Source organism: Ambystoma mexicanum, chromosome 7q (assembly GCF_040938575.1).
Source record: "Ambystoma mexicanum isolate Mex_15411 chromosome 7q, UKY_AmexF1_1, whole genome shotgun sequence".
NCBI lineage: Eukaryota > Metazoa > Chordata > Amphibia > Caudata > Ambystomatidae > Ambystoma > Ambystoma mexicanum.
In genome coordinates, this window is record NC_090941.1 from 716,766,445 (window position 1) to 716,790,741 (window position 24,297).

Below are 24,297 nucleotides of genomic sequence, written 5' to 3' on the forward strand. Positions count from 1 at the left end.
CTAATAAGGTATCCTCATTTTTGATGCCGAGTGGTAGTGCATTCCAAAGAGTTGGGGCTAGGACTCTGAAGCTGCTTCCTCCAGCTCTCTTAAATTTGTATTTCGGCATTTCCAAGAGCGCCAGATTATTGGATCGGAGGGTTCTTCATGAGGTTTTTTCCTTGATACCATTATTAAAAGGTAGCTGGGGGCTTTGTTCATAATGCATGTATGTACAACACAATATTTTGAAAATGATTCTGCCTTCAATAGGCAGCCAGTGGTTTTCTCGCCTAATATTGGAAATGTGGTCGGATTTCTTTATGCCTAGAGCCGCTCTAAGGGCTTTGTTCCGCATAAGTTGTAGTTTGCGGATATTTGCTTTGGAGGCTCCTACTAGAAGGGCGTTACATTAATCAAGTTTTGTTAGAATCAGCGCTCTAGCCAGAGTGATGCAGTTAGTAGGCGTGAGGAACTGGCGACAGAGCGATGAGTTTAGCTGTGTAAGCTGTGGAGGAGGAGAGGGCTGATATACGTCTATTCATAGTGAGATTGGCGTCTATATATACACTCCAAGAGTTTTTACTTGCTTGAGTACTGGGATCGGGTCCCATCTATGTTGATATGTGAGTAGTCTGGGTGGAGGGTACTTATTCTGTAATACCATGTCTAATGCCTTAATGGGGCCCCTGAATTGAAAATCTCTTACAAAAGGGAATTCCTTCATGCAAGTAATGCATGGGACTTGGGGCTACTGGCACTGTGAGCACTGGCTATCAAATCAACATGAATTTGTAAATCAGACTAATTATATTGAGATATATGAGCGAAATACTATATTTAATGCATTCCTAGCAATACTTCAGAAATGTTAAAAATGACTTATTTTTCACTTTTTTACTGCAAGCCAAAATCACTATAAGCTGGATGTTCTCACTTAGGGGGGTAGTTGGGTATTTTTTTCTGCTAAACCAATTAATAAGCTAATACTAGTATGTCAGCAATATGGGTGTGTCATGGAGGAGGTACAACAACACTTGCCTAGTAGAACTTAACTTATGTAGTATCGGGGCAATGGGGCAAGTGAGGACACAGGGCAATAATGGAGTTACTATATATTTATTAATAATTAAGTATATATGTGTAACATGAAGAGGAGGGGGTCGGAGTCCGTCGGCCTCCGCAGCTAACAGCTGTTGTCCCTTGAACAGCATTCTCATTCCACATGATGTCACAAGGATCCGTGTCACGCTCCAGGACATGGACAGACACTACACATCTCCCTTCCTTTATAACATGGCAAAACAAAACTAACTTGCTAAAAGTGAAACAAGAAGAAAAGTCACACAAAGTCTTTCATCCGGCTTGGTCACCGATATGCTCTTCCCCACCTGGACCTGCAAGTCTTGTCTCTGATGAAAGCTGGCAAGGAAATTACTTTAGATTTGTTAGACAACTCTTTTTGCACATTCTTCTCCCTTGACACCTTCCTTTGACACATTACTCTTCAATCAGTCTCACTCAGACAACCAGCAGCTTCCTCACCACCACTGACATTCAAATGTTTATTGTTACTACATACCCATACTCTCTCAACATTCCAAATCCTTCCATTCTCGTTTCTGACAGAATGTTTAAATGCTTCCACAACTCTGATAGGCCTTGACCATTTACAAGGACCTTCTCTGAGGGCGGGAGGAAGATTGACTAACCATTTTACCCACTACAGTATCTTTGTCAAACTTGTTTATGGGCCTCTTCTCATCATACACAGATTTGTTTTTTAATTGGGTATTTCTGATCTTTCTACATACAGCCTCGAAATCTTCCTCCACTCCCTTATCTTTGTTATCCAACCACAGAGGTGCCAGTTTGGTGTTCGCCTTCCTCCCTCTGCTTATCTCAAAAGGAGAAAGACCAGTGGTGGAAGGCGGTGTGAAACGATGCGCCACTATTCTCTCCTTAACAGCTTCCTCCCAATTCATCCCACAGGACCATGCCAACCTGAAAATTTGCTTCAACACTTTGTTGAAACATTCTACTGTCCCATTCGTCTGTGGGTGGTAAATGGAACTCTTTTTGTGTATGATCGAGTACTTACTGCAAAAATCCACCATCTCTTTAGATCTGAATTGGGTACCATTGTCAGTCAAAATACTCCCTGGATACCCCTCTCGCTCACATATATCGGATAGAAATTCAACTACATTCTTCCCTGTAATACTCAGTGCGATTAACACGTCAACCCATCTAGTAAGAAGGTCAATTACCACCAGGCAAAATGTCTGTACTCCATTACTATTCAAAGGGCCTAACACATCCATGCCAAGATCTTTCCATACCTTATTCGGAATTTCAGTAACCACCATAGGTGTTTCACACCCACACAACTCTTCTCACTAATACTGCAAAGGATACAATCTCTGATGTAACGTTCTATTTGTAAATCGCATCCAGGCCACCAGAAATCATTCCTTATCCTCTGCTTAGTTTTTATTATTCCCGAGGTGACCTTCATGGCCGAGTTCAATTATTCTTCGACGTAAACCTGGAGGTGGAATTGCTTTGTCTCCTCTCATGAGGAGTTGTTGTTTACATGTAATTCGTCAGCAACAATCCAATAATCCATAAGATCTGCTTCTTCATATCTTGTTTTATTCCATGGACTCTGACTGTTGACTAGATCCTTGAGGCGCCTCAGCACTCATTTTTTTCTGCTTCATTCAATTCTATCTTCGAAATAGATGCTGTCTCTGTGTTCAAAACCACTTCCAAATTGTCATCTTCGTCCACAATTTCAGATATATCAGTAAGTCGAGATAAACAATCGGCAGTGATGTTCTTAGCTCCAGGTACATAACATACAGTGCAATTATATTCCTGAAGAAGCATAACCCACCTCCTGATGCGATTGGATACTTTGTCCAGCCTTTTAGACATGATGACATGCACCAGGGGTTTATGGTCTGTGCGGAACTCCACTTCACCGCCCCAAATGAAGCTCATGAACTTTTCCACCGCCCATTTTATTGCCAAAGCCTCTTTTTCAATGGTGGCATACGATATTTCAACCCCCTTGAGCACTCTTGATGCAATGCAATTAATACTTCTCGGCCCTTACTCTCTTGTGTCATGACAGCTCCAAGACCAATATTACTGGCATCGGTGGTTATGATGACTTTATCACTACTGACATTTTTTAATGCTGGGGCTTTGTCTATTGCAGTTTTAATAAATTTGAATTCTTCCTCGCATTCGTCATTCCATTAGAAAATCTTCTTGAGCAATTCTCGCAATGGAACAGTGTGTACAGCAAAATCACGGACGAATTAGGAATAGTATTCTGCCATTCTGATGAATGTTTGTACTTCTTCCTTACTACGTGGTTTGGCCATTCTTTTAATAGTATTTACTAATTGTGGCTTAGGTGATATGCCGTCTGCAGAAATCTTGTGTCCCAAGGAATTCTTCCTCGCATTCGTCATTCCATTAGAAAATCTTCTTGAGCAATTCTCTCAATGGAACAGTATGTACAGCAAAATCACGGACGAATTTGGAATAGTATTCCGCCATTCCGATTAATGTGTGTACTTCTTCCTTACTACGTGGTCTGGGCATTCTTTTAATAGTATTTACTAACTGTGGCTTAGGTGATATGCCGTCTGCAGAAATCTTGTGTCCCAAATATTCAATCTCTGAGCAATTGATTTTGCATTTGTCCTTGCTCAAAGTCATGCCAGCATTATATAATTTCTCACATACATATCTCAACTTTTCATTATGGCTCTTTTGACTGCTCGCAAATATCAAGGTGTCATCTTGAAAACAAATCACTCCAGGCACTCACTCAAACAGATTGTGCATTATCTTTTGAAACCTGATGCCGCGGACACCAGACCAAATGGCATCCTCTTGAATTGATACAACCCATCTGGTGTAATAAAAGCAGTGAGATGTCTGGAGCATCGGTGTAATTTAACTTGATGATAGGCTGATGTCAAATCGAGAGTGGAAAAGAAACTTGATGGCCCGATTGTGGAAATCAACTCCTGTATATGTTTGGAAGAGGATGTCTGTCCGGGACAACGCACTTGTTCAGTTCCCGCATATCCACACATATTCGAAGTTTACCAGACTTTTTCCTGAGAACAACTAATGGCGAGACCCATTTGCTGGCATCTATACTTTCAATAATTCCTTAACTTTCCATCTTTTTGATGATCTCTCTGACTTCATCTCGCATAGATAAAGGTATACTCCTTAATTTCTGGGCTACTGGAGTATGATTGGGTTTCAATTGTATTTCATGCACATAACCACGAAGACACCCGACACCATCGCGGAATACTGCTTCCATGACATCATTGGTTTCACTCCTTGTTACCTTGAGATTATTCTCAGACTTATTCACATCGTTGGTGATCGCAAAACAGATTCCTCTGCCATAGAGTCTATCTTCACCTGTAATTTACTCTGATGAGTCCAGCTCAACAGGGGTGTCTTGCCCACACTGGTAATGTAAATGTTTCCTTTAGCTATCCTACCTTTGAATTTTAACTTGCCCCAGAACCAACCTATTGTGTCAATTTTTACGCCGCCATAGGCTCTGGGTTTGATGTCGGATTCGTGTAAGTATTCATGTTTCTCTCTATTCCATAATTGTTGCGGTAGTAATGTGTATTTTGCACCCGTATCAATCATAATATCCATTTCTACTCCATCAACTGAAATAGTAGCTTTAGAGCTCTCCAGGACTTCCTCATCATCATCATCTGTAATACCAAATACACATTATTCACCTTCTTCTCTTTCACTGTGGTCACTGTCTGAATTCCCTCCTATCCAATTGGTGGACGTTATTTCGAAATCTGCAGCACCTGGAATAATGGCCCCTTCCTTTGTATCTGCTGCATATGATCTTTATTGCTGGACACTCTGGGTCGTCGGCCCAGTGATTAATACTGTCGCATCTATAACACTTCCCTTGACGTCTTTTTCTCAAATTCATAGGTTGCTCATTTGGACTGTCTCTACTGGTATAATTATTGGAACTTCCCCTTTGATAGTATTTGTACTTCGCGCTGTCATTCTGTGGTGGTTTGTATGGTCTACCAGAAGTTTTCTTGTGTACTCTTGTCAAACTTGTATCTCTCCAAAATGAAACTCACTTTTTTCTCCTAGTGTTTGTCAATCTTTCTGACTGTGCGTTCATATTCATTGATATTTATGTCCTCATCTACTGGGAGTTCTGGTAAAGATTAATACTTTTCTTGGCCGGCTGGGCCCAAACAGTGCAATAACAGTGATTTCCTCTTTTCTGCACTACAATTCGGACCACAAACCACTCCTGCATAATGTTCAAAAGAACGGATCCACTTCTTCCACGGTATGCTGGGTTCATTAGCATCAGGCATAAAGAATATTGGAGGAGGGACACTGCTAAATGCCATTGTCCACAAGTACTATTAGTAAAGAACACTTCAAGCAGTGTTGCAATAAATTGTTACACTTTAAGTTTATTTTTTTTTCCATTTTCCTCCTTTGCTGCAATACGATGGTGAATATGAGCTGAGAATGAAAGATTGGTGCACTTGATCGACCCAAACATATACTTATAACCCTGTTGTCGCCGAAGATAAACTATTTTATCTATACTTGGCTGGAATATGGCAGGCTGTTATTAAACACACTTGGAGTGTCCGTTGAACACACTATCTGACTTGTGATGATTGCGTTGGTGTCACTTTAATGTCCGACACTGGATTCCCATAAAAACGCGTGTATGGCATTAACGGCACGCATGATGCCGAGAAACTTGAAATTAGCATAGTCACAACGAAGCGCGCATGTGTGTAAGGATTGAGGAAATAGAAGCGGCCAAGCGTACAGTAAACACACCTCCGCAGGCAGTTTGTCTTCCTCATGAAATTGTGAACTCTGGGAGCGCCACACTAGGGTAGAGCAGAGCAAAGACAGCAATGAAAGGAGGTACGTTACCAAGCAGACGGTTCACTTTGTCTGGGGCCGGTACAACGCTCGGACGTGAGTGGGGCAGCCTCACGGCAGGTCACAAAGCATTAGCAGCACACAGGAAATGTCCTCGTCGCCAGTTAGTAGTATCGGGGCAATGGGGGCAAGTGAGGACACAGGGCAATAATGGAGTTACTATATATTTATTAATAATTAAGTATATATGTGTAACATGAAGAGGAGGGAGTCAGTGTCCGTCGGGCTCCGCAGCCAACAGCTGTTGTCCCTTGAACAGCATTCTCATTCCATATGATGTCACAAGGATCCGTGTCACGCTCCAGGGCATGGAAAGACACTACAAGGTACAACAAGATACGCAGGAAATAAGATATGAATAATATGTAAGGAAAGTGCAATTATGGCTGACGGATTCAGGCTCCAACTTATATAAAGATTGGATAAACTGACTGTCACTGTATATGTATTATGAGAATTCATGCTCCTCATTAAGTCTATGGGGCCACATAGAGTGTACTAGTGCGACCTAAAAAGTGTCTCATTGCAACCTTTTCTCAGTGTTACTTTCCCTGATGGGGGCGTACATCACTTCTATAATCTGGAAATATAACTGTGTAATGTTATGGCTCTTCTGCTGGAAAGAGATGTGAGGACTTAAATCTTTGCTATGCAGATAGGTGGGCACCATGTCACTTTAACTGCTTCTATTAGATAATTGAAAATGTCAAGCCACAGCTGTGGTTCTGTAGACAATACTTCAAGGAGTTGACTGGAAGGGGGTACAGAGACACCTGGGCTCAAAATACAGCAAAGCGAGAAGCTAGATGGGCAACATCTAGCTAACCACTCTCTCACAAACTATACCCCAAGTGGGGTTACTATAGGCAATTTATGGCCTCATGAAAAAAAGTTAAATAAAAAAATAGGGATTAGTGATGATAGATTCATTCCGAACTAAAGAACCAAATCCTTATGGTAACATTGTGTGATTAATCCGCCATATTAGCGCACTTTAGAGAGTTGCAGTTCCCTTAGACGAACTTCAGAAACTTCTAGTGTGTTTTTTAGTTTCAACAGACCACTAGAACCCAGGGTGGTTCTGTTTTTGGCATCACCTTTATTGATTTATAGAATGCCCACATACACATCTCACAACTTTTGCTAAGGCTTACAAAGCATTGGGCAACCTGAATCGTCCCGATTTGCTTTTTCGAGCAAATTGAGGCACGAGACATCATTGGGGGCGGTACATCTCATTGTACTTGTCTCCCACGTCGTCTCAATAGGTTGCCTAGTTACGAACATTCAAGCCTGTCCCAGCGTTAATAGTTTTTGTGATAGATCTGAAACCACAACAGATTGTGGTTTTCGGCCATCGCATATTCACTTTTCCTGTGAGAAACACACAACACGGATTACATATTCCTTTTAACACAGAGAGCTTTACACAGAGTCTTTGCTTAGTTACTTCGAGCACCAAACTCTGACTTAGAATTACATCAGCGCACTCAAGCGCGGGTTCACGCATCTCTCACACACAGAGCGGTAAGAGGACCGGACATTAGACACAACCCAGATGGGAACATTACCAGACAACAACATATTCATACCAGTCTTCTGCCTTTATTAATAGCTTTCTGAGATACGCCCTGTGAACTGCGTGGAGCCCCAGCAGTTCAATGAGCACTTCAGCGCGATGATTCCGGCAATCATTGGATCGCGTGAAGCATTCAGGTAAGCAAAGTATGCCCCCTGTAGAGACACCCTGTGAAACTCACGAGTCAACAAATATAGGATAATTTTCTTATACCCACAATCTATTTCTTCACAGTGCAAGTGCAGTTTTAAACACAGCCTGGCCAGTTACATGCCATGAAATCAGAATTGAGGTACAAAATCACATTCCTGGAGTATTGTGATTGAATTACCGTAAGGATTTGGTTCTTTATTTCTGAATGAATCTATCATCACTAATAAACCCTATTTTAAAAAAAAATGTTTTCATAAGGCCATACATTGCCTATAGTAACTCCCACTTAGGGTACAGTTTGTGAGCGACTGGTTAGCTAGATGTTACCCATCTAGCTTGCTTTGCAGGACTTACATCTTTGTCACATAAATTCGAGTGAAGCTCTATCCACCTGAATTTTGCTTTTCCGTTTCATATGCCTACGTTACTTAGCCTACAGATGAATTGGTTCAATGTCATATTCCCGAATTTTAAAGCCAGAACACAATATAGACTGATATTTTTGGGTCGGTTTTGCATTGGCTTTAAAATGCTGAAATATTACATACTGTCCCCCTCCTGCCTCTCTCTCTCCCCATCATTCCCTCGTTAATCGGGGGGAGGATGGGCTAGGCCCCGGAACCCCCATTTCCCTACCCACCACTGCTTCCCGCCTCTAAACAAGGATCCTTGCCACACATACGCATACAGACACAAACGCACACACATATACAGTCCAACTCACCTCTCCCACAAGACCGCTGGGGCTCACAGAGCCTGTCAGTCGCTGGCCGCACTTGTGCAACAGGGGCGGGACAGCTCGATTTAGAAAGATCGCTCTGTGCGGTCACAGAGCGGTCTTTCTAAATCAACCTTTTTTCCTTTCGGAAAAAAGAAAAAGGTCTTTTGACCTAGTAGCAATGAATCACATGTAGCAGAATAACACATGTATAACCTTGCCAGAGTATGGATGTAAAATGTTATCTCAAGTAAAATGTTCTGAACTCTGGACGCCCATGAAGTTGATGTACAGGTAATATTGATTGTGGAAAGCACTTAAGAGAAAAACAAAGTAAGCTAAATGGTCAATGCTGTTCATATGTCGGGTTATTCACAAATAAAGCTACACTCAAAGACACAGAAATGCAGTAGTTGAAATATCTTGCAGGGTCAACGTACAAATTGGGATTTGTGAAAGAAAATTAGGAGTTAAATATATTCCTGCTAGACCTAAACGTGATCTAAAATGAACTTTACATGTTCTAAAAAGTGCATAATTGACCGTACAATTTGGCATGGTCACAATATGCTTCCCAAAATATTGACGTACCTTCACTATCGCTTCCACATAATGAAGAGACATGGTAACGCAGACATGCCTTGCTTTCTTTTGTTACTGGGTTCTTTTTCCACTTCCTAAAAACGGTTGCAAAGGAAAGCCTCAAGTGCTGTTCCACAGTCTTCAGTCCAAAATACTTAGTGTTAAAATAGAACAGCGTATACAAAAGGGCTACTGGCGAGTGCAATCCCAGCTGCTTTATCCTCCAAAGATAATCTTCTTCAACTCGAGAAAATATTGAGCCTTGGAGAAGCAAAATGGAAAGAGAAATTATCAGCCATTGAAAAGCAAATGTTAAATAATCAAATAAAACTAGGAGATATCACGCCATGGACAACTCTACTTTATTAGAAAAAGTTGCAGTTGGTCAGTCCCAGGAGATGTTTCCAAAACCATATTAAACTTTGACACACAAAGTTTCCCTGCAATCAAGCCACTAGTGTGAATATTTGTATGTTAGAAAATATATTCTTTTTTTCTGATTTCCCTCTGTGGCACCCCCCCACAATTGTTTTTATTTTTACGTGCTTATGGTTAATTAAAACCTTAAACACAGCAACATTTTTATTTTGTTTACAATCTGACCTGACTTTTTAAGGTAAGTACAGTTTTATTTTACTTTACTTACCTTGGCAGTTCATCTATTTTTGAAACACTGATCAGTCACTATGGCTATCAGTGTAGGGAACCCTGTACCCTATTACGAAATCAAAAACAGAGAGAGGATGGCTGGAAGGTTTAGAATTCATTTTAATCTCTGGCACTGCCATAGGCAACCCTTCAGACCATTGTTTTTCGCCTGCCAAGCAATTACAGAAGGAGAAAGACCATATGCAGCAAATAATGCTTGGTTGTACCAGAAAAGGTGCAGTCCAACCCGAACTGCTAGGTCACATCCCTTCTGCACAAGACCACAAGCATCCCCAGACATGTTTCAGCCTTGTTGGGCCTCATCAGTGAGGATTAGTCTGGGTGTCTAGGTCAAGCAGGCACGGGACCCACGTCTGGGCATACCCGTCCCACTCGGACTGACAAAGCAAAAACAAAGAGGTGATGGCTGGAAGCAGGGATGTCAATTCACCAAAATGCCTGGGGTAGCGGAAGTCACCTCACACGACCCTTGACCCCCCCGATGACATCACAGGAAGTGATGTCATTTGACCCCACCCCAAAGTGATATTGCGGGAAGCGATGGAACACAACCTTTCACCCGTTGACAAAACAGGAAGTGGCATCACATAGCATTGTACACTACGAAAAATATGGTTATATCACTATAATGTGATCTACATTTTATACAAGAATGGATCACCATTTTTATTGTTAAGATCAGTGTGTATAGGCCCATATTACCAAATTACTGTGAATGCCAGCAGACATCCATAACCAAATGATAATGATGTGTTATTATATAGCACTTACGCTTAAGCGCTTTATATAGAAAAAATATACACCCAATATCACCCAACCTGTGGTGGTACTCATTTATCGACCTCAGAAGGATGAAAGGTTGAGTTGAGGCGTTTAAGAACAAACTAAATCGGTGACTCACCCACTGAAGTGTGCCCGAAATAAACCTTTAATGAGTCTAGCAATTATTGTACAGAATTCCAGAAAGACGTTATTTGGTATTCCTATTCTTTCTTATATAGGGTCAGTGCTGAAAGTGTTAGACTTGTGGCACTCCTGTTCTTTTTTTTTTTAAGGGGCCTGAACAAGAAAGCCAGCCACTCCAGCAGTAACGAGCCACATGGTGCTGGCCACAGCCCAGAAGCTTGCAGTACGACCCCTAAATGACGTCGCTGGCTGGAAGGCTTAGAAGGAATCTCAACCTCTGGCATTGCTCTGGGCAATTCTCCATACCATCGGTCTTCGCCTGCCAAGGCATTACAGAAGCAGAATGACCATATGCAAATCAGGGTTGGTCCTACCTCAAAAGGGACAGCCCAGACCGAATTGCTAGGTCACATCCCTTCTGCACAAGACCACAAGCATCCCCAGACCTGTTTCGCCTCGTTGGGCCTCATCAGTGAGGAGTAGCCTGGGTCTCTAGGAACAGCAGGCACAGGACCCAGGTCTGGACATATCCGTCCCCAATCGGCCGGTAGTCTGTGGAATTCTCAATTTGGTCCTGAATCGCGTGGCCCATATCCAGCGGTCTGTGCACCTGTAAAGAGCCTAGGGGTGAGACTTCTCCCCAGTGGGTCGCGAGAAGCTCACATTTTAGCAGTGAAACAGGGTTTGGGAAACTTAAAATCCTAAGGAAGATACTGCCTCTCCTGACCGTGATAACAGATCCACTTGGGGGTGCCCCCACCTGAGGGAGATCTCCTTCAGTACCAGGTTGTTCAATTGCCACTCAGAATTGGTGGCCCCCAGTCTGCTAAGCCTGTCTGCCTCCAAGTTGGACTCCCCCGGGAGGTGGACTGCAGTGAGGTAGATGTTCTCTAGTGCCCACTCCCACGTGCGGACAACTAGGTTACACAGTGGAGGGGATCTGGTACCCCCCTGCTTGTTGACATAGTATATGCCGGTGGAGTTGTCTGTCTGGATAACAACTGCCTTGCCCTCTATGAGAGGGAGAAAGGCCTTGAGAGCCAGCCATATGGCCTTCAATTCCAGACAATTAATGTGGGACTCCTGCTCCTGCCGAGTCCAGACTCGGTGGACACGGTGGCTGTCCAAAGTGGCTCCCCAGCCCTCTCGAGCAGAGTCCGTAGTAACAGGGACCTAAGGGGCCAGGTGCCGGAAGGGCTTGCCCTGCCGCAGGTTGAAGTCCACGGACCACCACATGAGGTCCGAGTGGAGAAAGGGAGGAATGTCACTGGCTGCGCTTGGGAGCCCTTCTCCTGATTTCACAAGGCTGTGAAGTGCAGCTGTAATCTCATCTTGAGCCTTGTGTGGGGTATGGCTAACAGGACCACCACCATTATACACAACAGATATTGGTACCACCAGGCCCTGGAGAGGAAGTGAGAGGTGGCTTTCTTGATGGCCGCGATCTTGTATTCCGAGGGAAAGACTCCCACGGAGCTCGAGTCCCAGATGAGGCATGCGTGGGTTGCAGCAGAGACTTCTTGAGATTGATAGTGAACCCCAGGTCATGGAGTGTATACATCAGTGTGGAGGAAGTATGGTGAACCGCTTCCGGAGATGTAGCCCGGACGAGCCAGTCATCCAGGTATGGGTAGACGTGGTGGCCCTGGGCCCTGAGGAGGGCTGCCACTGCATTAATCAACCTGGTAAACACTATGGGTGCTGAGTTGAGGCCAAAGGGTAGTACCTTGTATTGGAAATGGCAGCCGATGATCCTGAACCGCAGTAAGGACCGATGCGGCTGCCAAATCGGGATGTGTAGATACACGTCCTTCAGATCTAGGAAGCACATCCAGTCTCCCCTGTCCAGTGTATCTGCACTGATGGCATCGCGGAGGATGGCCCCCATCTGGGGAGTTCGCATCACCCCTAGGAACCTGTCTTCGGAGGCTGTAGAGGTGGCAGGTGATATTGACGGAGTGCCTAAAGGCAAAAGGGACCGGGGCACACTCTGCCTGGGGTGCAGGGGAAACTTGCCCTGTGCGGTTGATAAACTGTAGCCCACGCACCTGGTTGACACCAGTCCCACCTTGTGACTCTTTCCTCCACCAGATCTGCAAGAGGGGGTATCGGACGAGCAGCCAACTTGTCTGGCGCGGCAGCCATTTTGTCGTGCCATGTGCCGAAGTCGTGGTGCCTGGCTCGCTGGAACAAGCCCCGTCCAAGACGCTTGGTGGTGGAACAAAAGGCCTATCCCGTACCTCAGGCCGTGACCTGGAAGGTGCATTGTCCTCGGCAGAACTGCCGGTAGTGCTGCGTGAAGGCGCCCCTTCGGACATGATGCTGGTATTAGGGAGATGCCCCTCGTGATTAACCCCGCTAAAAGAACCTTGTGGTCCCTCAGCACTGACCCCGAAAGGATCCAGAGACCCCTCGGCCATGACTAGCCTTGGTACGTGTGCTGGGGCTAGAACCCAAAAGGTTCCTCCCAGTCGGGCACTTCTTTGGGAAGGAGTCGCCTTTACGGGGTGTGATGGTAAATAAAAGCCTTATTCCTGCTTTAGGTGTTTAGCACTAGTCAGGCTTCAAAAACGGTGCTATACTAAAGGCTCAAACTCTACCGGTTTAGCCAAGGCAAAAAAACCTTCACGCCAACATTCACCTATACATGCATTAAATTTAGCTGCCATTGCTAAATGCCATAATCGGAGCACAGTCTCTCTGCCTTATATCAACATCTAGAGGAGTAGTACTCAGCTGATCGACCAAATTCTTTCATAGGAGAGTAAATTTGACTTGCTTGTGATCGGTACCTTTCTCATTTGCTACTTCCACTCTGGTGCAAACATTATACGGATCACTACACACACGGACTAGCCAGTTCCGATTCCTTGGTGATAGTGCTAGGCCGTTCAAACTTTCATTAGCAACGCAGATGTTATAGTACCTTCTTCGCGAGACATTTCGACTCCTGCTGCCACATTCTTGAAGGACCTCAAGAATGTACATGAACTTTTATTTCCTTGTTTGGGCAGGTTTTTACAATTTGACTTCTTGTTTTTCTTAGTCATAGGTTGCTTTACATTTTTGTTGTGGGGACAGGCCATCGGCGCATCATACACCTCCACCTCCACCTGCCATTTTTACCTCACAATGACCAATGCCATCCACTTGAGGATGGCTCCTGGTTACCTCTATGTAAGATTCTCTACTCGGTTTCAAAGTCACTTCCATAGAATGTATTGCACTCAGTGACCCAACCTCAGCTATCAGAGCCTGTGAAGATTTATCAGAGCCTGCAACTCCTTTAGCACAGTCACATCCTGAATGTATTACCATTCTAAAAGGAACTCTTCTAACTTCTGGCATGGTCACTGGTCTACCACTGGCCATAATGAATCCTTTGACAAAATGTATTTTGGCACATTAGTCTTAAGGTCAAACGTACATCCCTTAATTCAGATTGGAGCATATCGTGACCTTTAGCCATCGAATTAAGGATCTGTGATAATACTGGGAATGACAGATCAATAATCACTTGCTCTCCCTGATTCTCAGCCTCAACTGACTGAGCTTTGTTTCCCGACACTGGGGGAGAATCACGATGGGTATACAGCAATCAAGTACTGCACCAGCATAACCTTTTGAATCAATCGAAGGAACCATATTTTGCAACCCTGCCTCCCGATGCCCTCATTCACATAAGGTGTGGAAGTGGAAATCGCCACTCCCTTTGGTGACATCCTATGGAGGGCCACATTCTCCCCATCATCCCAGAACGGCGAAGCTGCGGCACGCCCATCAAGCACTCTCTTGGCCAGTTCATGGGAGATTAGAGGGGCCATTATGGAGACAGATATTTAAATCTAGAACCAGAAAGTCAATAAGCTCATCCAAATCAAGCCACCCCATGGAGCAGGAACCCTACCCCCCACACCCTGATATCTCCAAATCAGTATGTAGTTGACAGGGGTCTGTTAACCACAAGCCCCTTTTTCTTCAGTGAAACTGGCTGCTTTGTCTCACCCGAGAGAAGAAAAGCCTCTGATAAGCTCGTCCCCCTCAGGCAACCACCCTCCATTGCCTGTTACGACCACCTTCACCAAAGTACGCACTGGGACTGGACTTTCTGGACAGAACACACTCCCCTTAACGCTCTCATTATTGCAGTCCTTAGCGCTCATCCCCAGAGATGCAGAGGTTAATAGCCCATTTAGCTGAAGTATCGATGCTTGGCTAGTTGATGTCAAATTGGTTGCGGTTCCCCTACGCTTTATATTGGTTCGTAAGCCGTACACCATAGGTGACGCTGCATTGTCAATTATGTGAATAATGCGAGAATAAGAAACAGCACCAGCAGTCTCAGTAAGGCCTGTGGCTGGGATATAATACCATCACATCTTCCAAGTAAATGCAGTACCTTTTACTCGTTTCCATGGACTTTGTTTATATGCAAACCCTCCACCAGTCGCCAACCACGTGCCAGACTGCACAACTGCTCCTTCACTTGCTGCTCTCTGCCCTGTGTGTGCTCTGCGCGAAAACCGGGGCTTTGTAGTAATTCCAGGTAAGTAAGTCAATTGCAGAAACTTCAGGCAAAAGCAATGGAAGAATAGGGAATGAGCCAGACGACTGTACGACTGGTCCTTTATTTGCTGCTCACTCGCTGCACTCTGCCCAATTTATAGTTAAACCGATGGATGACGTACTCCCCGAGGTTCAGATGTTGGCATTCAATAGCTAAATTGGATGAACACGTACTAAAGTATTATCCAAAATGGACAGAACCAAGGCTTTTTTACAGAGTTTGGAAACTTTAAGGAAGTAGGAGAGTTAACTCAATATGAGCACTGAATATAAGGGAAGTTCACTGAAAAGTTCCCTGTTTCGCTGGTAATAAAACCAGAGCAGTTTAAGTGGTGCGATGCAAGTGGTCTGCCGTGCTGTGACTTTTACATTGCTCTGAGGATTTCTTCCATTGCACTTAAAAAAGGTGTGCCTTGGCAAGGCGAAGCGCTGCTTCAACTCTTCATCTCCTCAGTAGACCGCGGTATGCAGAGCGGTATAAGTGGTGCAGTGCAAGTGGTCTGCCGTGGTCCCCCGGAGGACGGCGTGAGGCGTACTCCTGCTTCAGTGGTACAACATAAGGTGGTTAACTAACGGCCAAAGGTACTGTCTAACTGCTTATTTCTGACTGTTTCTGCTACTTGTAAACAATGCCGGGTCTACGCAGTGTGAGAATCCCATTGGGACAACAAGACAGACACAAATAATCACAGTTCAAGGGTGTTTATTGAACAATGAAAGTGGTATGCAGGTTGGAAAAACGCCTAATGTAAACCTAAATCTAAGATGGGGGCTCCCTTCCCCACGTTTTGAGCACAGGGAAAGGTACAGAATCGGGCTTCTCTAGCACGAGGCGACATTTCCAATGATAGTTCTCAGGACCGTCGATGGCCAAGTCTCATTTCCTCTGAAAGTCTCTCGACTTCGGGCATGATGGGTTTAAACATCAAAACAAAAGTTGCTTTAACAAATGAAAGTTTGTTTCCCAAAGTTCAATGTGGGTGATGGTTTCACCCCTGGTTCCCCCACTTCTGGGCTGACCCTTTTCGATTCATATTTCAAAATTCCAATAGGGTGACGGTTTTGCCCCTGGGTCCCCCTCTTCTGGGCTGACCCTTTACGTATCATATTCCTTACTTTTATACTTACTTTTAGTTTGGATAGTAACTTCACCCTTGAATCTCCCCCTGCAGCGCTCGGACCTCACTCGGCTGTCAGTACTTGGGTGATGGCTTCACCCCTGGATCTCCCTCCGCCAGGTTTGGACCCCTCTTGACTGCTAGTACTTGGATGATAGTTTCATCTCTGGCATCCCTCCTTCGGGTTCACTCTTGCCGTCTCTTTAATAATGTCAGGGTGACAACTTTTCACCCTTGGACCCCCCTCCGCCGAGCTCCGACCCCTCTCGATTCTTAGCCTCCCTTCACAGGGTTTACCATAGCTCTCGAGCAGGGTGATAGTGGCTCACCCCTCTTTACTTTCAATGTTCGCTTTTATATCTTTTACACAGTTCAAAGCTTTCAGGATTCACTTCCCTTTCTTTTACAGTGCTTGTAGTTCAAAGTCTTTCGATTGTACAGGGATTTTGCTTGACCCTCTGCATGGCCACCTTGACCTATTTTGCAGCCCTTCCTACGGCCTTCTGGTACTTGTAGTTTTTCTCATATCGGGCTCGACCAGTCTCTCTGGAATTAGCACCCACGTGGTGCCACTTTCCCTCTACAGCTGGTCTCCCCTGGCTTTTAACACTTCATTCAAAGTTCGATAGCTTTGGTTCTAAACCTGCCACTTTGCGATTCTCACGCAAACCATCCCAGTGCTCATCAATTCTCCCCTCGACTCACTGGCTATATTGCACTGCTTGGCTTTTGGCTTCTCTGGACTCAAGGCCGGTATCACGGGTGCGGGAGCTTCCCTCGCTCCTGCATATCGGCATAAGCATGCCCTGTGTACCGCTCACATCTGCTGCAGGACTCTTATGCTATTTGCAGTCTTAGATTCTACTCCACAAAGATGTTGCAGGTCTGGGACGAAAAAGGCAAAGTCGCTTTCAGCCTCGCCACCCTGTCGCTTCCTGCCGCTTTTCTCCTTCTCGAACTGCCGATGGTAGCCGTCTCGTTGGGATCTCTGCTATGCTCACTGTGAGAGAACGGATCTCAACGACCGGTGGGGGGTGTCTGTACTCCCACTCCCTATATGGTGGAGGAGAGGCACAGGAGACCCCAGCCAAGATTCTCTATTCGGTAGCAATGGTCGAGCAATCAAGGCCTAGCTTCTCAGGAGGTGATGCAGGCTGGTTCTTAAGTACAGTGTATCCCCAAGCCCCCACAAAGGAATATCCACACTCTGTATTGGTTAGAACACAGTCTTTATATAATCAAAAGTTAAGGTTATGTACATTTATCATGATAACTCACTTTGTACTCTGGCAAAATCTATAATGACAAATATTTACAATCCTAAAGTGGTACCACCCTAGATCTCATTGAAGTGCATGAACAATACTGTACAATATCACACAGACCAATAGAGTGAAACCAGCAATAGAGAGGAGAGAAAATAAGATAGTTGAGCAATAGGCAGAATACTGGCCCCTACCACTGGGCACAATTCTGTGTGGAGATCCCCCCACCTGGGAAACCTGTAAAGAAAGATCTAGCACAAGCCCAGTCCATATATTGCTCTGCAAGTCTTAGTCTCTCCTATAATGTTTTTACCCCCCCAATGTACCTGGTGGAGTCGAGTTCCTCGAAGACGTCGACAAACGTCGAGGGACTCGCTGTTCGGCGACGGGGAATCGACGGCCCTTCTTGAATGCCTTCCCTTTCCAGCGGGAGGCACGGGGCGTCGAACGTCCGTCGACGAACGAGGTAGAACGATGTCGAAGAGGCGGCAGCTTCGTCCGAGCGGTGCTCGTCGGCGTCGAGACGTCAGCGTCCTGCAAGGCGGAGGTGTGCAGGGCACCTCGATGACAATAGTTCTAGACCGCAAAGATTGTAGAGACGGAAACCCAGCAAGGGCGTCGAATCGTCCAAGTCTTTGAGGTCGTTGGGTGGCGGGAAACCCACCGGCAGGTTACTCCTCGGCGCGTTGGTCGTCCTCGACTTTCCCCGGCAGGATAAGCAGTGACGTCAAGTGGTTCCCACGGCTGGGCAACACAACTTCGACGGGCCTCCAGCGGTTCCACAAACCTGCGAACCCTGGTCGACGGCAATGGACTTCGACGGCGTCGATGTCCGGGTGCTTCACTTCGATCTCCTCAGCGGTCCCGTCTCGGGTCGACAACCTTTCAGGGGTCTGTCTTCCAGGGCGCTTCGGCGAAGATGGAGCGATGCTCGATGGTCCCTCGGAGCACGGGAAGAGGGCGCCTTACCAGGTCCTCTCTCGGGTCAGCCCTCGACGATCTAGTCAGCCTTCAGATCGGTTGAAGCAAATGCCACAGCAAGTCTTCTTCTTCCAGCTGGACGTCGAGGATCAGCAGTTCCAGTTACTCGTAGAGTGGAGACTCAGCTCCCTGGCTGCTTCAGGAGCACCAAGGTTCCTTCTGAACCAATGGTTCCTTCTGAACACTGAACAGTGGTGAGAGGTCCCCAGATATACTATCCTCACTCTCATCCACGCTGCTGGCACACACTCAGCAGCCAATCATACTGCAGGGCATTCATGCAGTCAGTCAGCCAATCAGGCACACAGTGCATTCAGGCCACACTCCTCCCTTCCAGACACTCACAACAAGAAATGTGGATTGGGACAAGTACCCAGCCATTCAACACTACACACTGCATTCAGGCCAGTTTCGGGCAGGGCTGTCTCAGTCTTTGTCTCTCATGCCAGAAACCAGACAACCACAACAAGAAGTGTATATTGGTCACACACTCCATTCACCCAGGTCCCACCCACAGGGGGTACCCACAACATACAGTCACTGGGAAGGCTCCAGCCAGTCTAGCTGGGCCTTCACAACAATACCATACATGGAACTTCCACCCAACAGCCAGTCAGGGGGAAGGGACAGAGACAGGGCTTCCCAGGACTTTGGGAAAACAAGATAACAGGCAATAGAAAGCAAGAGGCCACAGGGGCCATCTTGTTTCCTATCAGGAATCAACAGATCCCAATGGCAGGGCCTGGGTATCCCAAAATGGAGGACACCCGGAGCACCTGTCAAATTCAGCACGGAGCTGCCACCAGCCCATACCCTGCTCTGGGGCCACCCACAGGTGCCCAAAAACATACACTAGGGGCACAGGGTTGCACCCCTACCCATGGGTGCCATAAGGGTATCCCATGGGTCTGTTCACCAAACCAAAAGAGAGAGCTGCACTGCCAGGAGTCCCACATGGACTCCGGGGCAGAAAACATAACAGAACACCCGGTAAAAACAGAAAAAGGACAAGGATTCAGAGGCCCTGTCCCTCAGATGCATTTCCAGCATCACACTCACCTTTCTCGTACTGCACTCTCCTGCTCCACCTTTTATCCCTGTGAGGAAGAGGAAGGGTCATCAGGTGTGTGTGATTATGATCAATTGCCTGACTCTGTCTGACCCTCGGGTTGGGACATGTCAGGTACACAGTTTTATAACAAGTTTGTAAAAAGTGTTTATGTCAGGATATGATGGGGAAGTGATGTGATAATCAGACGGGAGTCGGTTGATAGACCGAAAAGGATAAAATGGTTAATAGTAGGTTGGGAATGCAGAAAATGATAATCAGAGGAACGGAATTGATAGGGTTTGCAGGCTAAGCAGAAATAGCTAGGGTTGTGATATGAACAAAGGGGATTGTGGGAATCAGTGTTGAAGTAGTGAATGTAGAAAATGATACTCAAGAGGAACGGAAAGAAGAGAGGAATAGGGAGTATTTGAATGGAGACCACTGAAACAAAGATTCTGGAAGTTATGCTTTTTGGATGTAACCAGATTTGGGGCCTTAGTGGATTGATTACGTATGGAGGGTTTGTTGGATATTGGCCGGAGAGATCTAACAGGAGGAAGGGAGGCATATGCAATGCAGCCCATGAAAACCTCAGATATCTCGCCCTTCTCTGGTACAATACTGTGTCTCACCTCTGGCATTCCCCCCTAGCATAACCCTGGGTTCCCCTACCCAGGTGAATCTTCCCCACTGGTTCACCCCCAGGAACTGGATCCAACAGCGATGGCCGTGTCCTGGCCACCTGAATAAGGGATTTCAGAGGCTTTACTGGGAGAATACCCTCAGGTTTCTCACAGCATTGGCAAATCTACGGGAATTAAATCAGAAATCTTAGAGGAATGTATGGGAGGCAGAGTTCCTAACTTGGAACATATAAGAAGAGCGCAGCAGATGGCTCTGTTTCTTTTACCCACGCAGACCCAGAAGACTTAACAGATCGAGTAGGGTCGAACTTCATCTCCTACGTGTCCATTCTGGCTCCGGTTTTCTCATTGGAACTAGCAAAAATAGTGCGCCTATGCTTGGGTGGTCGATCCCGGGATACCCCTTTCAAGTGAAGGGTATGGAGGATGTGAAACTCTAAAAGTCCTCACTCTTTCAGGCAGTGGCCCACAAGGAGGTTGATGTGTTTCCTACGATCTGTCACGGCTTTCCAAATTTGCCAGAACCCCATAACTTTTATAATCAGTCTGGCCCAACATCATTACAATGTTCATCGACGTCTTTGGATGAGAGACCGGTCTTCGACACTAAAGTTGGTATGACTACCAAACAGGATGATCAGGCTCAAGTAAAGCAAGTGGTGGATGCCTCTTCTTTTTCCCGTTTTATCCTGAATTTTAGACACTATGGAACTGTGACATGACATGAATATGTATGAATTGAGAGAAGTACGATCCACGTTGAAGGATCTGCTTGCAAAAATGAATTTTATTGAAGGCTTTATCTTGGCCTTGAGCGTCCCATGTGTAATTTGTAAAAAAAAAATCTGACTGGGGGTATTCCTATGTCTCTAAATTCAGTTTCTGTTGCTGCCCAAACCTCTTGGGCCGATTGTAGTTTATACCCGGCAAAGGGGTGTGAGCCAGATATTTCAGATGAGGTAGCTGCTATTGGCGAGTCAGCAGCACCTTTGGAAGTTGGCAGCAGAAAGAAAAAGAAAACCAAGAATGGTAAAAAAATAAAAATAAATAAAAAAAAAAAAATCGCCCTTTCCAACTCTCACAAATTTAAATTTCTGCGATCCATTAAGGCACAGACGGAAGCATTCACTGATGATTCAAACCTTTGAACAGACTGAAGCATTCTCTGATGATTCAAACCTTTAAGATGGATTTTCTGTCTCCAAGCCACAGGCTTCTGCCTTTTAAGGTGGCTGGCAACCATAAGAAGGGCATGGCTCGCTCACAGGTACAGGCAGTAACTTCTGTTCAGCCTTGTTCTAATGAACGTGAGGCATTCATTGATCAATGCATACCTTAAACCTAAAACAGCAGAAGTGATTGATGAGGGCATGAATAGGTTTCCTCTCTTTCCTCTTATTCAATTGAATCTGATGAGGAGGCCCTTTTTGCCACCTTGCCGGAGGAAGGTGGTTCTCTGCCGCAACCAATGGCATTAGGGGGTGATAGCCTAAGAGTACCTCATACCCATGTGTCTATAAATTCAGCTATGCAAAAAAATTGCAACCTACTGCAAAAACCCTTTGAGCCATCAGGAATGTTTGCCCCGCCAATCAATTCGGGACCCAATGACTTCTTAGCAATGGAGGAAAGGAGGATGTCCCTCCTGCAACCAACTGGGTCTGGAGGTTTGCCTATAGGACAAAGTAGATTCCCCAAAGGACCATCTGGGGTTCTACTTTTAGACTACCGGTGAAGGGGGAGGTTTTTGATGATACTCAAGTGCCCGTGCCGTCAGGTCTGGTCCTGACAGTTGAGTTATCTGTGTTTAAGCCGCACCTTCATGGTCGAAGAGCCTTACTCGCTACATCGTCAATATATTTGAGCATTATTTGGTCAAACAACAAGGCTACAACTACTTTGTTCAAAGGATATTGCCAGAATCTTTTTTTTGGATTTTAGGCGGGTTGACTCAGTTAAAAGTGGCTTTCATTCTAAGCTCAATTACAGCCTAGTGGTTGCAGAGGCTGAATGTCTGCTAAATTTGGGGGTATTCTTTAACTGAAGATCGGTTGCAAGATATTCCAAAGGGACCTATTCAGTGGGGAGATGGCGGACCATAGCTTAACCCTCGAGAACCTTCAAAAATGAATGTGCAACTGGTTGCACGAAAGGCGTCTAACGACGTCTCCCCCTGGAGGCTCCCCATGTGACATACGACTGGTCTCATATTATAAACACCTTGAATCAACATAACCCCGGTGAGGATCGTTTCCTGGAAAACGCGTGGGTTTTGCCATCTTCGCTCTAATAGTGAACTTTGGCAAGAGGCCGACTTAATATGTATTCAAGAATCTTTCCTACTTCACACTCCACTTATGGATGGCTTCAATGTTGCATTCGAAGCGTGCCACGAAGGAATTAAAGGGCAGGCCGTATGGGGGCTTAATTTGTGCTTGGCGTGTTTCCCCTGGTTCTAATATTGAAAATCTCTGTATAGGCCACCCTGAAATTTTAGGTTGTAAAACAACATGGTTTGACCCTTTTGATGAATTTTTAAGAGTTAATTGTTTTGAATGTTTATTTTCATCCTGTATCGACTACTTTGATAGCTCGTATGTCATCCATTATTAGTACCCGGCGAGAGACAATCTGAATGCAACAAGCATTCTGATTCGCTCTCGCCAGGTCCCTACACGGCCGAGAATCCCTCCGTCGGGATTCCACTGTCATGCTCACCCGGTCTCCACAGGGGCATAGCACGTAGTCGTATGACCGATATCTGTACTGGCGCAGTTTTGATGGTATGTTGGCGTCCTCTCCCTTTTAACCTCCCCAGGAGGCGTTTGCCTGCAATTTCCAGCTTGCCAGCAACTCCAACTGACTTCTTAGGTGGCTTAACAGGACAGTCTCGAAGGAAGTGACCGGCGGAGCCGCAGTACAAACATAGATGCTGTTGTCTTCTGTCTCTTTCGGCCTTAGTTAATGGCCCTCGCACTCCCCCAATTCGCATGTGTTCGGCCAAGTCGGAAATCTTGGATGCATTCTCCTTTGGGCGTACAAACACCCGAGTGTCCATCCTAGCTCGATCCGCATTACGGTTCTGTAGTCTATGATCAAGCTGAACCACCAGATCAATGTATTCCGCACAATCACTAGGAGGGTTGACCACATGAGCTAAAACGTCTTTCAACTCCTTCTCTTAAGCCCCGAGTTGTTCTCTTATTGTTGGGCCAATCAGTTTCTACTATCAGCCTATTAAAGGTTGCAATGTACGTTAACAGATCCTGGTTGCCTTGGCGCAGAGATAAGAGTTCATTATCCAATGCCTGACCCTGAGAGTGGCGGGCAAACAACTTTTCCATGTTCATTTGAAACCCCAGGAAGTCTCGCAAGATGGGATCATCCCGATTGACTAGAGGCACCGACCAATCTGCCGCACTGCCACTGAGGTAAGACAATACAAAGGCTACCCTTGACTGGTCGTTTGGAAAGGCCCCTGGCCTGCATAGAAAATGAAGTCGGCATTGGTTCATGAAAACCGCATACCTTTTCGGGTCTCTGGCAAAATGTTCTGGAGGTGCCAAAGGTACGGCTCCTGGAAGGACCACTTGAACTGGATTGCTGGGTGCAGGCGGAACCGTTGATCCCAGTCCAGGTAGCGGTGTTTGACCTGCCTGGGATTGTAGCAATTGCTTAGCAATCTCATCCGTACGATCTTTAGCCACAATCAATTCCCTCCTTAAAGAATTAGTCTCCTGCCGGGCCGAATGTACCTCGGCCCTGAGTTCCCCCAAAAGCTGGGCCAGTTGGTCAGTCTCTTAAGTCTCCATAACGCCCAGGTAGAGAATTTGTAGAATGCTTCGCGTTCTGTCATGCTCCCCTGGTCTCCACGGGGGCGTAGCACGTAGTTGTATGACCGATATCTGTACTGGCGCAGTTTTGATGGTATGTTGGCGTCCTTTCCCTTTTAACCTCCCCATGAGGCGTTAGCCTGCAATGGCGAAACAAGAGGTTAGCTATGAGTGGGTTGGATTGGTCCCACTACTTGTCCCCACCTGATGCCCGACTCCTCTCCTCCTCACCTTCGAGTTTGATGAG

At 45.7% G+C, this 24,297-nt stretch overlaps 1 protein-coding gene across 5 annotated transcripts in view; it reads right to left on the reverse strand.

The window, feature by feature from the left end:
* The window catches only part of ZMYM2 (zinc finger MYM-type containing 2), a 2,192,903-nt gene that overhangs the window by 266,672 nt on the left and 1,901,934 nt on the right, over nt 1–24,297 (reverse strand). For all 5 annotated transcript variants that reach the window (XM_069640238.1, XM_069640242.1, XM_069640239.1 and 2 more), the window contains one exon: nt 9,027–9,278. In XM_069640238.1, the coding sequence (XP_069496339.1) occupies nt 9,027–9,278 (252 nt within the window). The remainder of the gene's footprint in view (nt 1–9,026; nt 9,279–24,297) is intronic.